Source organism: Crotalus tigris, unplaced genomic scaffold (genome assembly GCF_016545835.1).
Source record: "Crotalus tigris isolate CLP2741 ecotype Arizona unplaced genomic scaffold, ASM1654583v1 scf7180000018016.4438896, whole genome shotgun sequence".
Lineage (NCBI taxonomy): Eukaryota > Metazoa > Chordata > Lepidosauria > Squamata > Viperidae > Crotalus > Crotalus tigris.
Genome location: NW_024096778.1, coordinates 3,057,533 through 3,070,829, shown reverse-complemented (window position 1 = coordinate 3,070,829; position 13,297 = coordinate 3,057,533). Strand labels below are relative to the sequence as shown.

Sequence of the window (13,297 nt, the reverse complement as noted above, 5' to 3'; positions counted from 1 at the left end):
ATCCTGCTTTCATGTGATCACCAATTGTGATCCTTTGTCAGCTTGACTGACTTTGCTTGTTGGAGGGAGCGAAGATCGAAAATGGCGATCATATAACTGTGGGACACTGCAATGTTATAATTGTGAACCAGTTGTCTGAATCACAATCCTATGACTCAGGAACCCTGTGACAGCTACAATTACAAGAACGTGACATAGGCACCCCTTGTTCAGTGCCATCTTAAGTTTGAACAGTCAACAATTGCTGAACCAATGGACATTAAATAATAATTACCTGTAATAATTATAGAATGCCTTTGGGTGATCCAAGGACATTTTAAAAGACAAAATGGGTATCCTGAAATTTTTAACCAAATCTTTTCCCTGAAGATGTTACAGAGGCCAAATACTTAATTAAAAATAAAGTTATTCAGTGTTGTAAATACTGTATTTACAAGAAAATACAGTGGTACCTTGGTACTCAATTGCTTTGAAACTCATTGACTTTGGTACTCAACACCTTTTGACGTGAAAATTTTGTCCTGGTATTCATTGTTTGTTTGATATTCAACGCACAAGCTACAACTGGTCAGTGCTGACTGCCTTCAGACTCACTACATTATTTCTTATGGGAAAAATTTCTTTGCTACTCATTGTTTTTGGTACTCATTGTGCCCCCAGGAACCAATTAAGGATGAGTACCAATGTACTATTGTATATATATTTCACTCACCAAGGGCATTAGCTTCCATTTAATCCATCTATAAGACCTCATTCTCTATTTTCCAAGGTCAGTGATTGTATCCAACTGACCTCATATCAAACATGGAAATACCTTTAGTAAATTTCCTCTTTATTAAAAATCTCACAGCATATACATAAAAACAAAAATTAACAATATTTGCTGTAGAATTGTCCAGACATGCCTGAGATTAAATATTGAACTAGTTTATACTATTAATTTACACCACATAAAATCCTCTCTTTTCCAATAATTTAGATGACCTCTTAAAACATATTCTATTTCAAAAACCCTTTAGTTTGCTTTACTTTTTTTTCTTATAAATGGAGTTGTTTTTGCTGTTCTTATTATTAAATGCAGGACTTGCCTTTCTGGTTATATAAGCATTCAAGATATATTATATACAGTACAGTGGGGCCCTCAACCTTGGCAACTTTAAGGTTTGTGGACTTCAACTCCCAGAATTCTTCAGCCAGCTTTGCTGGCTGAGGAATCCTGGGAGTTGAAGTCCACAAGTCTTAAAGTTGCCAAGGTTGAGGACCCCTGCAATAGATAATATATTTTTAAAAATTTGACTGTAAAGTCAACATATTGGGTTAACTATTAAAACACTAAACAATTTAGAGCTTGAAAAAAGAGATGTAGAAATACATTTCTTAATATCTGGAGAATGGGAATCACACACCTCTCCTTAGGCAATGTGTTGTGGAAACAGCAGTGCAGCACCATTAAGGAGATTATGCTGCTAGCTGAAGTAACTGAGCAGATTTATATAGACCAGTGTTTCTCAACCTTGACAATTTTAAGGCATGTGGACTTCAACTCCCAGAATTCTACAGCCAGCAATGCTGGCTGTGGAATTCTGGGAGTTGAAGTCCACATATCTTAAAATTGTCAAGGTTGAGAAACACTGATATAGACTATCCCTCTACAAGATAACTTAAATGGGTTCTCACTCTTCCCATCATTACTCTACATTTTAAGCTTGTAAACTATCTTGGAGGCCTCTTTCAAAGATGAAAAGGGTGGCATCTAAATAAATCAAACATGTGCAGGAAAAAGCCCAAAATGTAAATTGAGATCTAATTCTGCATCGAAGGAGCTTTATTATTCTGAGCCAACTACTTCACTCTATGTGACAAGAAATAACACACAAGAAAATCAAAGTAGCATATTCCATGCCATACGCAACCCCCTCCAGCTGCTTATCTGAATTAAAGAAAATGAACAGACCTACAGATGGCTCTCTACAGTAATCTGACAAAACAAATTATAGCCGATTTTTTGGATCCATTTGGTCTTCACAAGACAGGAAGGGAAAGAACAAATTTGGATAGAGCTGAGAGGAGGGGAAAAGTACCTGGGCATGGAAGGAAGGAGAAGAAAGAAATCCTGTTTAGGGTGAAAATATTAAATTCATCTGATAATCAATTTGCCCAAGCAGCATTAATATTTAAAGGAATCCACGTTTTGCACCCAGTTTCCTTTGTCTTCAATAGCTTTGATTCTTACCAGTGAAATTAAAAGTGAAATCCCAGATAATTATTTGAGGAAATAACTGCCACCTTCTATTGGATAAAAATGATGTATGCATGTTCAGCAATGAGACCAGGCTATGATCCATTCAAAATGTCTAGTAATATACATAAAAACTGCCTATTAAATCTACTGAGTGACACTGGCTTGGTAAACTTTGGGTTGATATTGGTGGATAAGATAGATTTTCCCTATTGGTTCCCAAGGACAGTTCTTTTCACAACTATCCATTTCTTCTTGATCCGTCCTTCATTATGAAAACTACAATGAATGGGAACATTGTCTCAGCTCACGTACACTTTCTAACAATTCTCTTCTCCCTGAAAATCTAAGATAACGTATAATTAAAGAAATATTATGTGCCCTTAAAGGACACAATTAAAGCTAAGCCATGCTGAAAATAGAAGAACTCCATGGGATTGACCTACATTTCAAACATTACGTTTGCGGCTTTTTCAAAATTTAACAGGTAAATGAAGCCACAAGACTAGTTACTGCATTTTTTTCTATTGAAAAGAGGTAAATAGTGCATGCTAATGGATATAAATATCTAAAGGAGAGCTTGCTTTAGATATAGGGGGAAAGTGTTTTTAATTTCACTCATTATCCTACAAATTAGGCATGTGCTTTTACATTGCGGGCCACCTGAAGTGAGTCTAAAATTATACCAGGGCAGAATTGCTTCCATCTATAAATTCCACTAGAAATCTTGTGTCTTATGAACATAGTGATTTTTTTCTGAATTATTATTAGCAGTTTTTCTCAGAATTGAAAATGACTATTTCTGTGGTAAGTTCAAAATTATTGTTATAAATGTGCAAATAATGCCACTTTCTAATTTTAGAAAATAACTGTATAAAGTGACAACTAAGGATAGCCTTATATTAATATTTAAATATGGCCTTATACATCTGAATAAAAGTTATTATAGAATTGATAGTTTTATTTTTGAATTTGTTCCTTACTATTTTTATAAAAGTCCCCTGTTTTACATCTGCTGATGTTTACTTTATTGATTTAAAAACTACCACACTCTTGACGCCCCCGACATTTTCATTATAATATATACCCACAACCTTGAGATTCCTTTTCTTGTCAATCCTTGATAATTGTAAATGCATGGCAGTGAAAGTTGGACCATAAGAAAGGCTGAGCGCCAAAGAATTGAGACCTTTGAACTATAGTGCTGGAGAAGACTCCTGTGAGTCCCTTGGACTGCAAGGCGTTCAAACCCGTCAGCCCTAGAAGACATCAACCCCAGCTGCTCTTCAGAAGGCCAGATCCTGAAATTGAAACTCAAGTATTTTGGCCACCTAATGAGAAGGAAGGACTCACTGGAGAAGAGCCTGATGCTGGGAAAGATTGAGGGCAATAGAAGAAGGGGACGACAGAGAATGAGGTGGCTGGATGGAGACACTGAAGCAGTAGGCGTGAGCTTAAATGGACTCCAGAAGATGGTAGAAGACAGGAAGGCCTGGAGGAATGTTGTCCATGGGGTTGTAATGGGTCAGAAATGACTTCGCAACTAACTATAACAAACAACATTTTACTATCATATTTACCATGTCTTTTTTATCTGAACTGACACCCCTCCCCTTTTCTACTTATTAACAATTCCTCTGGAGGAAAGACCCAGACTAATTTCTGAAGATAAATGTAGCCCTGAGGACTAGAAGTTTGTTTTACAACTTGCTAACTTTCCAGTTTAAAACCATTTTATTTTTTGCAGATTATTTTAAATTTATCATCACAATAAAAAGGGTATTTTGCACATTTCTATACGTGGTACAAGACAGGGAATTAATTTTAAAAATAAGAAAGTGAGGTCACTCCATGATGGACCTTCAGAATAAAACCTTTTTCTCCTACATAATGAATTACATCGTTTTAATTACCACAAGATACGGTGATGGCTCACAACCAAAGTTTCTTCAGAGAAACATTATACAAATAAATGATGGATAAATGAAGAGCAGCTGTAATCACTGAACAACACCTCCATGTATTGATGGCGTAATGCTCTAAAATAACATTTGCTGAAGAATAGAGAAGATAGTTATTTCTGCAAGCATCAAGTTAAGCACTGTGGGAAACAGGATCCTGGGATAGATATGCTTAAGTCTAATTCAGCCAGGTTACTCTTCTATTCGAGGCAATATTTTTAGAAATGTGGTTGCCATAACAACCTCTTTTTAATATTGCCAATGAAACCGGGATTCATGTGCAATCACATCAGCAACGCTCTTATTTCTAATACTCTTCTGTCAGTATAATCTCATAATCAATATATACTGGTATATAAACCATAAGGCCTGGAAGTAGGATGTAAATTAGAAAGTAAATTGGACTGCTAAAATGTACTGCACTATAGAACAATGAACATATTTAAGAGAACATTCTCGCTGAACAAGGAGTTACAGCCACAACAATTTATTACAAATGAATTAGTGTGTCAGTTTCTTTATTAAAGAGTCCTTCATCTCAGCCCTTTTTTTTCTTCCCAAAAGCTGGTGGGGAAAGTAATAAATTATCTAGTTAGTGGCCAAATGCTCATCTTTACTCCAAAATACAAGTTAGTTTAGTCATTGACACATTACTTAGAAGTAATTCTACTGAAAGAAAATAAGCATCCTTAAGACTACAATCACAGTTTTATAAGGCAAAAAAAAAAAAAAATACTGACACATTTTTTCCAACAGTCTTCTGGAAATTATACACAAGGAATTAGCAGCCATTCTCTGCAGAAACAAACAAGCAAACAAACATACACCAGTAGAGAGGAAGTAGTAAATACTTTCTCATTCACTCATGATCTTCCTTTAAATAGACTACCTCCCTAATGAATGAAGTGGAGAGTACTCAAGCATCTGGACTACTTGAGAGGAAGATAATATGAAAACAGCTGTTTATGAAGGAACATCCTTCTGAATGTTAAGCTTGTTTAAAAACTGTCCAAGAGTAGGGAAAAAAAACAAACCTGTCTTTGCAAAATGGGCAACAGAAATATAAAAACAATATTAAAAGCATATTCTTTTGAAAATAATAGCAAAATCTATATGGATGGGGAATTTTGTTGAGGGAACTCTATTTAGGAATGGCTACTTTCTTAGAGAAGCCATTATGTCCAAGCATCAACAAGTTTCTAATTTCATATATTTGATATGCAACATTTAAAGGAATCTGATGACTCAGGGTCAAAGGCCTTCATATAACATCAGAACAGACTGTGGAAATAAAAAGACAATTCATTGACAGATTTGACAATATTTTTATTTCTTAGAAATTCATGAGATAGGAGGTGTATCATCAGGATTGCAACCATAGTTGGGGATTAAGAATCAAATTAATGTCAGCTGCAAGGCAAGTTCTGATAGTGATTGGTGAGTAGCTTAATGTCTTCCATGAAAAATCAATACATTCAAATATACTAATTACCAATTCAAGTATCTTGCACTATATATTAGAACTTGGTATGGAGTTATCTCACCTTCAGGTGCATCTGCATCACAACCTTTGGATATGTATATTGTTTCATTGTTCAAGTGTCCTTCAAATGTCTTATTATTCTGCACAAAGAAGACATTAATTGAGGGTTATTTCATAGATAACTAATGCCATTGACACATCATGAATTTTATTTGGTGCAACAAGCATCGTGAGTCTTTTCTCTTTAAAAAGAGATACAGGTAGTCCTCAACTTACAACAATTCATTAGTGACCATTTAAAGTTACAACAGCACTGAAAACAGTGACTTATGACCATTTTCCACACTTATAACCATTGCAACATCCCCATGATCAAAATTCAGATGCTTGGCAACTGATTCATATTTATGATGGTTGCAGTGCCCAGGGGTCATGTGATTAGCTTCTGCGACCTTCTGACAAGCAAAGTCAATGGGGAAGCCAGATTCACTTAACAACCGTGTTATTAACTTACCAACTGCAGTGATTCCCTTAACAACTGTGGCAAGAAAAGTCACAACATGGGGCAAGATTCAGTTAACAAATGTTTCACTTAGCAACAAAAAATTTGGGCTCAATTGTGATGACCGGGTCATCAAGGAATGATTGAAAGTGCTTAGGAAACAAAGTCTACTTTGAATAGTATGATATACAGTAGTAACAGATTTACAAGCTTTGTAATACGGTGGCCCTCCGAAAACATAAAAGTATAAAATAAATTTGTGTGACACCCTCCTTCAAGAATAAAAGTAAAGAATTCATTAAGGCTAGGCCTGGGCAAAAAATAAATATATCACTTATACACTGTAGAAAGAAGTACAAGTCCTGTATGAAACCTATTGGGAACACATTAAAACATACGTGCAATTGGACCCTGGGGCCACTGCAATAAAATTGTTTTGGAGCCCTTGCTGTACACCAAGAGAATGGGAACATCTATGGGGCAACTACGATCCAAAAGGGAGGGTCACTACCACAAAGGCCTATTCCCTACTCCAGGGGTAGGCAACCTTGGTTCTTTTATGACTCGTGGACTTCAACTCCCAGAATTCCTGAGCCAACCATGCTTGCTCAGGAATTCTGGGAGTTGAAATCCACGAGTTATAAAAGAGCCAAGGTTGCTTACTCCTGCCCTAGTCCAACCCCTCCTGATTTCTTAGGGGTGTGTGTTTGGAATATGAACCAAACCCACCCTCAGTGTTAGGAAAATTTTAGGCACCGTTAAGATATTGAAGGAGGGAATTGGGAAAAAAACAATGAAAAGGAAAAAGAAGAAAATAATTATATTTTGTCCTTCATATTATGAAATTACCATTATAATGCTTAAGGTATTACACAACTGAACACTAGATTTATTACTTGAACTTATGTTCAACGTAACACAAAAAAGTGCTTATTTCAAAATGCATGATGGCTGACTGTGAAGTTCCAAAATCTTACCGTAATTAGATACTTTTGACTCCCATACATAACATATTGAGGGGCTAAACTGTAGATCATATAGCTGGTGTGAAGAACAATCAACAGAAGTATCATACAAAGAAAGAGAAGGGCTTGAGGTCGTGTCCTCCCCCGTCTGATCTTGTACAGCTAAAATTTAAAAATATATTCTTATATTAACACATTATGACATTAAAATAAGAAGCCTCTCAAAATATAATTTAAATAGGCTATCTAACCTTTTATTTGCAATTTCTGCTCCAAATTTTGAAGAATTACAGGAGTTTACTATTCCATACAAACAAAATATTGCTGGTGAATGGATGCTTTAACTCATGGGTCTCCAAATGTGGCAGAATTGGATGGGGAATTCTGGGAGTTGAAGTCCACAAGTCTTAAAGTTGCCAAGTTTGGAGACCCCTGCTTTAACTTAGCTAAATACACAATCATGTTAAAATATATCAATCTACAGGAAACTGGGCTATGCCAAGCCAAATTATGAGTACATCTACACTGGTGTTATATATTCTTATTCTTTCCCACACAACACATTATCCCATGTACTTAACAGCAAAGGACCAAACAAGGACAGGAAACAGAAGCAGCAAAGAAAGAGAAAAGAAGAGAGAGAACTACAGCAAAGCATGAATGAAATATCTGGCATGTGGCTTGGGATCTTATGCTTGGGTGATGTGGGCTCCTCTGGGGGATTAAACTAAATGCTACTGATCCTTTCTGTGGAGCTTATAGTTTGAAAGGCACTTAAAACCATCTAGTCTTTTCTTCTGTTTTTTTAATCTTTGTAAGCTGCTTATTTGAGATAGGTGGCTTTATAATTCACATAAATAAATGAAGAACAGTTCAATTTCTGCAAAGTGCTGTTGCTGCAGAATTGAGTGTTTGAGAAAATACTTCTACAAAATAAGTATCCATCTTTTTAAAGTATTTGTTCCAAAGGGAATCAGCCCACCAGATAGATTTACATATAATCAATCCAATTTTCTACAACATGAATTTCTTGTTACTGATTTTATTTTTAAAGCAGAGGTCTTTAACGTTTTCATGCGATGGACACCCTTTGAGAATGGATCCTTTCTTAGAAAAAAATGTATTTAAATGTACAAATAAAATACACAGATTGCATTACAAAGAAAGCAAAATGTATTTGTGCTCAAATACAGTTATCATTTATTAAAACGTGTAATATACTAATACAGTATAGGTAGTTCTTGACTTACAACCATTCATTTAGTGATCATTCAAAGTTACAACAACACTGAAAACAGTGACTTCTGATCCCTTTTCACACTTACGACCGTTGCAGCATCCTCTTGGTCATGTGATTAAAATTTGGATGCTTGGAAACTGGCTCATATTTATGACAGCTGCAGTTTCCTGGGGGGGGTCATGTGATCAGTTTTTGTGACCTTCTGACAAGCGAAGTCAATGGGGAAGCCAGATTTACTTAACAACCATGTGACTAACTTCACAACTGCAGAGATTCACTTAATAACTATGGAAAGAAGGGTCATAAAATGGAGCAAAACCCACTTAACAACTGTCTTATTTAGCAACAGTTGTGTTCATAAATTGAGAATTACCTGTTTATGTGAAAATACATTTATAATTTCCCCCCATCCAAATTCATGGATTCCCTGAAATCTATCCATAGACCTCTGTCCCACATGGACTACAGATGAAGAGTGGACTAAAGAAAAAAAATTGATGTATTATCTCATCTCTGTTTTAGCTTTTCAAATATTTGAAAACAAAACTGATGAGAATGGCTATCAGTTTTGGTGAGGGACAGCGAAAACCGCTTAGAGAGGGCTATAAAATATTATGAAGTGGTATATAAGTCTAAGTGCTATTGCTATGGTTAAGAATTGTTTCTTTTAAAGAAAATGAGCACCTACACATTCCATTTCTAGCAAGCGTCCATTTTCAAAGCAACCCTGCTTAAGTAAAAAAACGTACTGTATATTTAATAAAATGAAAAATGTTAAAAGTTAAGATATCCTGTTCACAATGCTTTAAAACCGAATCCACACTAATATCATATTATGAAATACAGTATGCTAAAACACTTTTAAAATTGCTACCTAGTTATTGTGGACAAATTCCAAGGCATTAAGTTTCAGAATAATTTGTGCACATGTTGTCTGGATGTGAAACAAAATGATTTACTCAAGCTAATATAACACCTGACAAAACAGGTATTTGTTTTAATACCTTTTCTGCATGTTTTCTAATATGCATTTGCAATGTTTTATTTATTTATCTAACAGGCTAAATTATTTGAAAAGTGCATGAAAGATACAATAAAGTTTACCCTTATCCAGAAGAACCATATACCCATGTTGCGAATTCCAGCCATTGAAGTAAATATGAAGTACATGATGATGGTAGTAATAAGAATATAGTCTAGGGGAAACACCTAGAATATAAATGCACTATATTTATACATCAGGAAAATTTATCACATTTCAATTATGAAACGTTGAGGAGAACACAAGCAATAAAATTAAAAATGTTACTAAATCCAATATATTCAACAAAGATAAGACAATGACAGAAAGTATCATCAAAAGAATTAATAGACTTAAACGGGTTCTTAAACAGTCAGAGTTTACGTGTTCTCTCAAAACCTCTTCTGCCCTCAATACTCATTTAGTTTATGGAAGGTGGGATAGCAATAATAGGACCCCTAGTGAATGGTGTGGGATCAAGAGATTCCCTGCTCCAAAACATGGATAAATAGCAACCTAATTTCAGGGCACAAATAGATTTAAAACTGTTTGCATGCTAAAAGAAGAAAACCCATAGTGGCAGGATACAATCCAGCTAGAACAATTTAGTTTATTATGTATAATTTATGATATTCTCAATCAATAATAATTTGAGTAGTTTTCAAAAGATAATTGTTATTTGTTGGAATCAGAGTTTTCCTTTTCTATCAGTCATTGTCAAAGATGTACATACTATTTCATGTATATTATTATATTATTATTAACTCATTTAATATTGAACTTATTTATTTTTAAAACTCTTTTCATATTATTAGCATTAAAGTCCTTAACATTCCGTAGAAATGTATTAGGAATTTTCCTGTACTGAGCTTTTACTTACTGTCTGTAGAACAGGTAACAGCATATTCAATGGATTGGTCAAATTAGTTCCCAGGATTATAAATCCAGAACCTATACCAGTAGAATGAAGCGCTTTATCCAAACTGTAAGAATTTAAGACATAAATTGTTATTGCTTGATTTTTTTTTTAAAAAAAACCTACATTTAAGTACATTTTCTGTATAAAGTACTTAAAAGTAAAAATATACACACTGACATCAACATTTTAGAAATTATCTTATAACATTTGATAGTGACAATGATTAAGAACGTAGCATTTTCTATTTCAAATTATGCACAGATGAGGATTGATACTTGTATACATCTTCTAAGCATATATTCAGAAAACATACCATTTTATTATAGAAAGTTCAGGAGATCCATGAAGTAGACAGTACTCTGATAATTATCACTCATGTTTCCATTAATATGAACTGTTGTATTATTAAAGTTCTCCAAGCTTGGTTTTGGGATTGCTAATATTTCATTACCCCACTAGGAAATACCATTGTAATGTACAGGAATTTTGGAAAAGGGCAAATTCCCTGCCAACCAAAACCCTCTTTCCAAAACTTCTGAACTGATGTCGTTACTAAGTAGGGTAATGAAACGTCACACTATACTACACATATTTGCTATAATAGCAATAAAATGAATTCCCTGTTAGTGCAAAATTTTATGAAAACCTTTTGCAAAGCCAGAAATATATATCTGGGTTTTTTATTTTTAAATTCTATGTATTATATGCCTTTTTTAAATAACCACTTTTCTACGCGCAAAATATTATGCATTACAATTCACACTCCTCCACTAACATCCTATATATTTTTGCACATTATGTTGCAGACATCTGTTTTTTAAAATCCTGGTATTTATACATGTTCACAGTGCCAACAACTCAGGAACAGTCCTCTAAAAACACTAGAGATAAGAGAGACATATACAGACTTCGTTTGTTTCTTTGTTTTAGGTTGCTCAAGTTTCATCCCACCCTTTCATTTTAATATATATGAAACAGGGATGCACAAACTTTTTATAAGTATGCCTTCAAGTCAATCCTGACTCCTGACAACTGTCTGGAGAAATCCAGGCAGTTTTCCTGGCAAGATTACTTTTCCCTTGCCTTCTCCCTACGGGTAAGAGTGAGTGACTGGCCCAAAGTCACCCGGCGCTCATTTTGTACCTAAATGGCTCTTATGCAAAACATACAGATTTTAAAATGGAATTCCATAGTATTCCAATCTCTCTCTAGTCCATTCATCAACTCTTATAGGCTGTAGCTTTTCAGGATTGTTCAACTATATCAAGAATAAATCTTGTAAATTTTAAGTAGTTTGAAGTTTCTCTAAAGGAAGCAAGTCTACCTGGGGGATGGGTCAACCCAGAATACTTCAAGCCACTTATGGTCTGCAGGATTTAGTTTTAGAAACTGGCAAAACACTATCAAAATAGAATAGTCCAGAATAAGAATGTTTCATTCCTATGATTTAAATAGGCGCGACAACAAATATTCCTTTAACAAATGTTGATAACAAACAAACAAATGAAGAAATAATGGTGATTATATTATCTTTATTAAGTCCCGTGTTTAAGCCATATAGTGTTTATTGTAAAGGCAACAAGATAATTGTAAATATTAGTTCACAGACCGATAAGGACGATTTCTAAATAGCTACTTGAATACGTCTCCATTATCTGTGAAATCCACTTCCCCAGCAGTTCATCAGAGAGCCATTAAAAAGAAACTAAGAAATTTATTGGGAAATAAATTGGTTCTAAATTGAAAATAGCTACTTGCTGAGATTTCTGTACCCATATCCCTTTCATCTCACGAAATCTTGTTAGAGCAGTGTGAGAGAATCTGAAGCAAAAACAACAACAACAACAACAACAAGCTTGCACCAAGTAGGACTTTAAGCTTTTTCTTTGCGTGTTTATTTGAATGTATAAGGATTTGAGAATATATTGAAATATGCTGTGCACACTGGTCATCCACTTTACTTTCTGTAATATTCACATGCTCAGATAGAAAGATCTGAAGAACTATTTGCTTAAAGGTGAATAGAACAGTCTTGCAGTCAATTCTTCTTTTATTATGCAAATAGCTGATTTACATTCAAATAAACATCCAAAGGTATTTTCAGTCTTCTGTGCTAAACAAGAGAATGGTGGGTACATGGCCCATGTTCTGTTCACTTTCAAGCTCACAGGTTTCTGGTGAATACCTGTAAGGACATTCATATCAAGTATTGGCCTGAGTCTACATGAATGATATTCAGCAGATACATTTTAAAATGCGAAGCACATGTTATATACTTACTTCGACAGGAAGAGAGAAATAGTGAACAGCAGGGCCACAAGTATAAAAAATATTCCCCATACAATCTAAAACACAAATAAGTTTGAAAAATAGTTTAGCACATTCTCAACAATGCACAGTTTGTTCTGCTATTATTTAATAAGATAAATATGAGAAATTGGATAGCGGGGCATTTTCTCTCATAATTAAAAATGTAGCAGCTACAGTATTTCCAAAGCCTCTGCTAATAATATCAGAAACTACTCTGAATTCTGCAACGCATATTTGCTCATGTAAATCAAAACAAGAAAACCAGATATATTATCTTTATAGAGATCCAAGATAATAGTTGGAAATCAAGTGATATGTTAACCTGAATTCTTCAATTCATTTTCCAAAAAAAGAATTTTCTCCAGATATAGGACAAATTAATTTGTTCAGCTGATCATTTACGGAAAGATCTGCTGAAATGACAACGTATGTTTAAATCTTTCCAAAAAGTAGAGAAAACAATTAAAGCACATATTTATGTATTTTTATTGATACACTAGCACAGTGATGGCGAACCTTTTAGAGGCCGAGTTCCCAAAAACTGGCCCCAGCCCCGCTCCACCCCCCACCCCGCCCCCACCCCACCTGCCCACAGGGCCACTCACTGCCTCCAGGGCCTGCCGCAGATCGCCCAGCAGCGCCATGGTGGCCATCTCC

The 13,297-nt window shown here is 34.9% G+C and overlaps 1 protein-coding gene across 1 annotated transcript in view; it reads right to left on the bottom strand.

Moving 5' to 3' along the window:
* LMBRD1 (LMBR1 domain containing 1) overlaps positions 1–13,297 on the bottom strand; it is a 72,074-nt gene that overhangs the window by 6,769 nt on the left and 52,008 nt on the right. The window contains exons 10-14 of the mRNA XM_039346722.1: positions 12,611–12,675; positions 10,292–10,394; positions 9,495–9,599; positions 7,163–7,312; positions 5,745–5,823 (exon numbers count right to left, since the gene is read on the bottom strand). Coding sequence (XP_039202656.1) covers positions 5,745–5,823; positions 7,163–7,312; positions 9,495–9,599; positions 10,292–10,394; positions 12,611–12,675 — 502 coding nt within the window. The remainder of the gene's footprint in view (positions 1–5,744; positions 5,824–7,162; positions 7,313–9,494; positions 9,600–10,291; positions 10,395–12,610; positions 12,676–13,297) is intronic.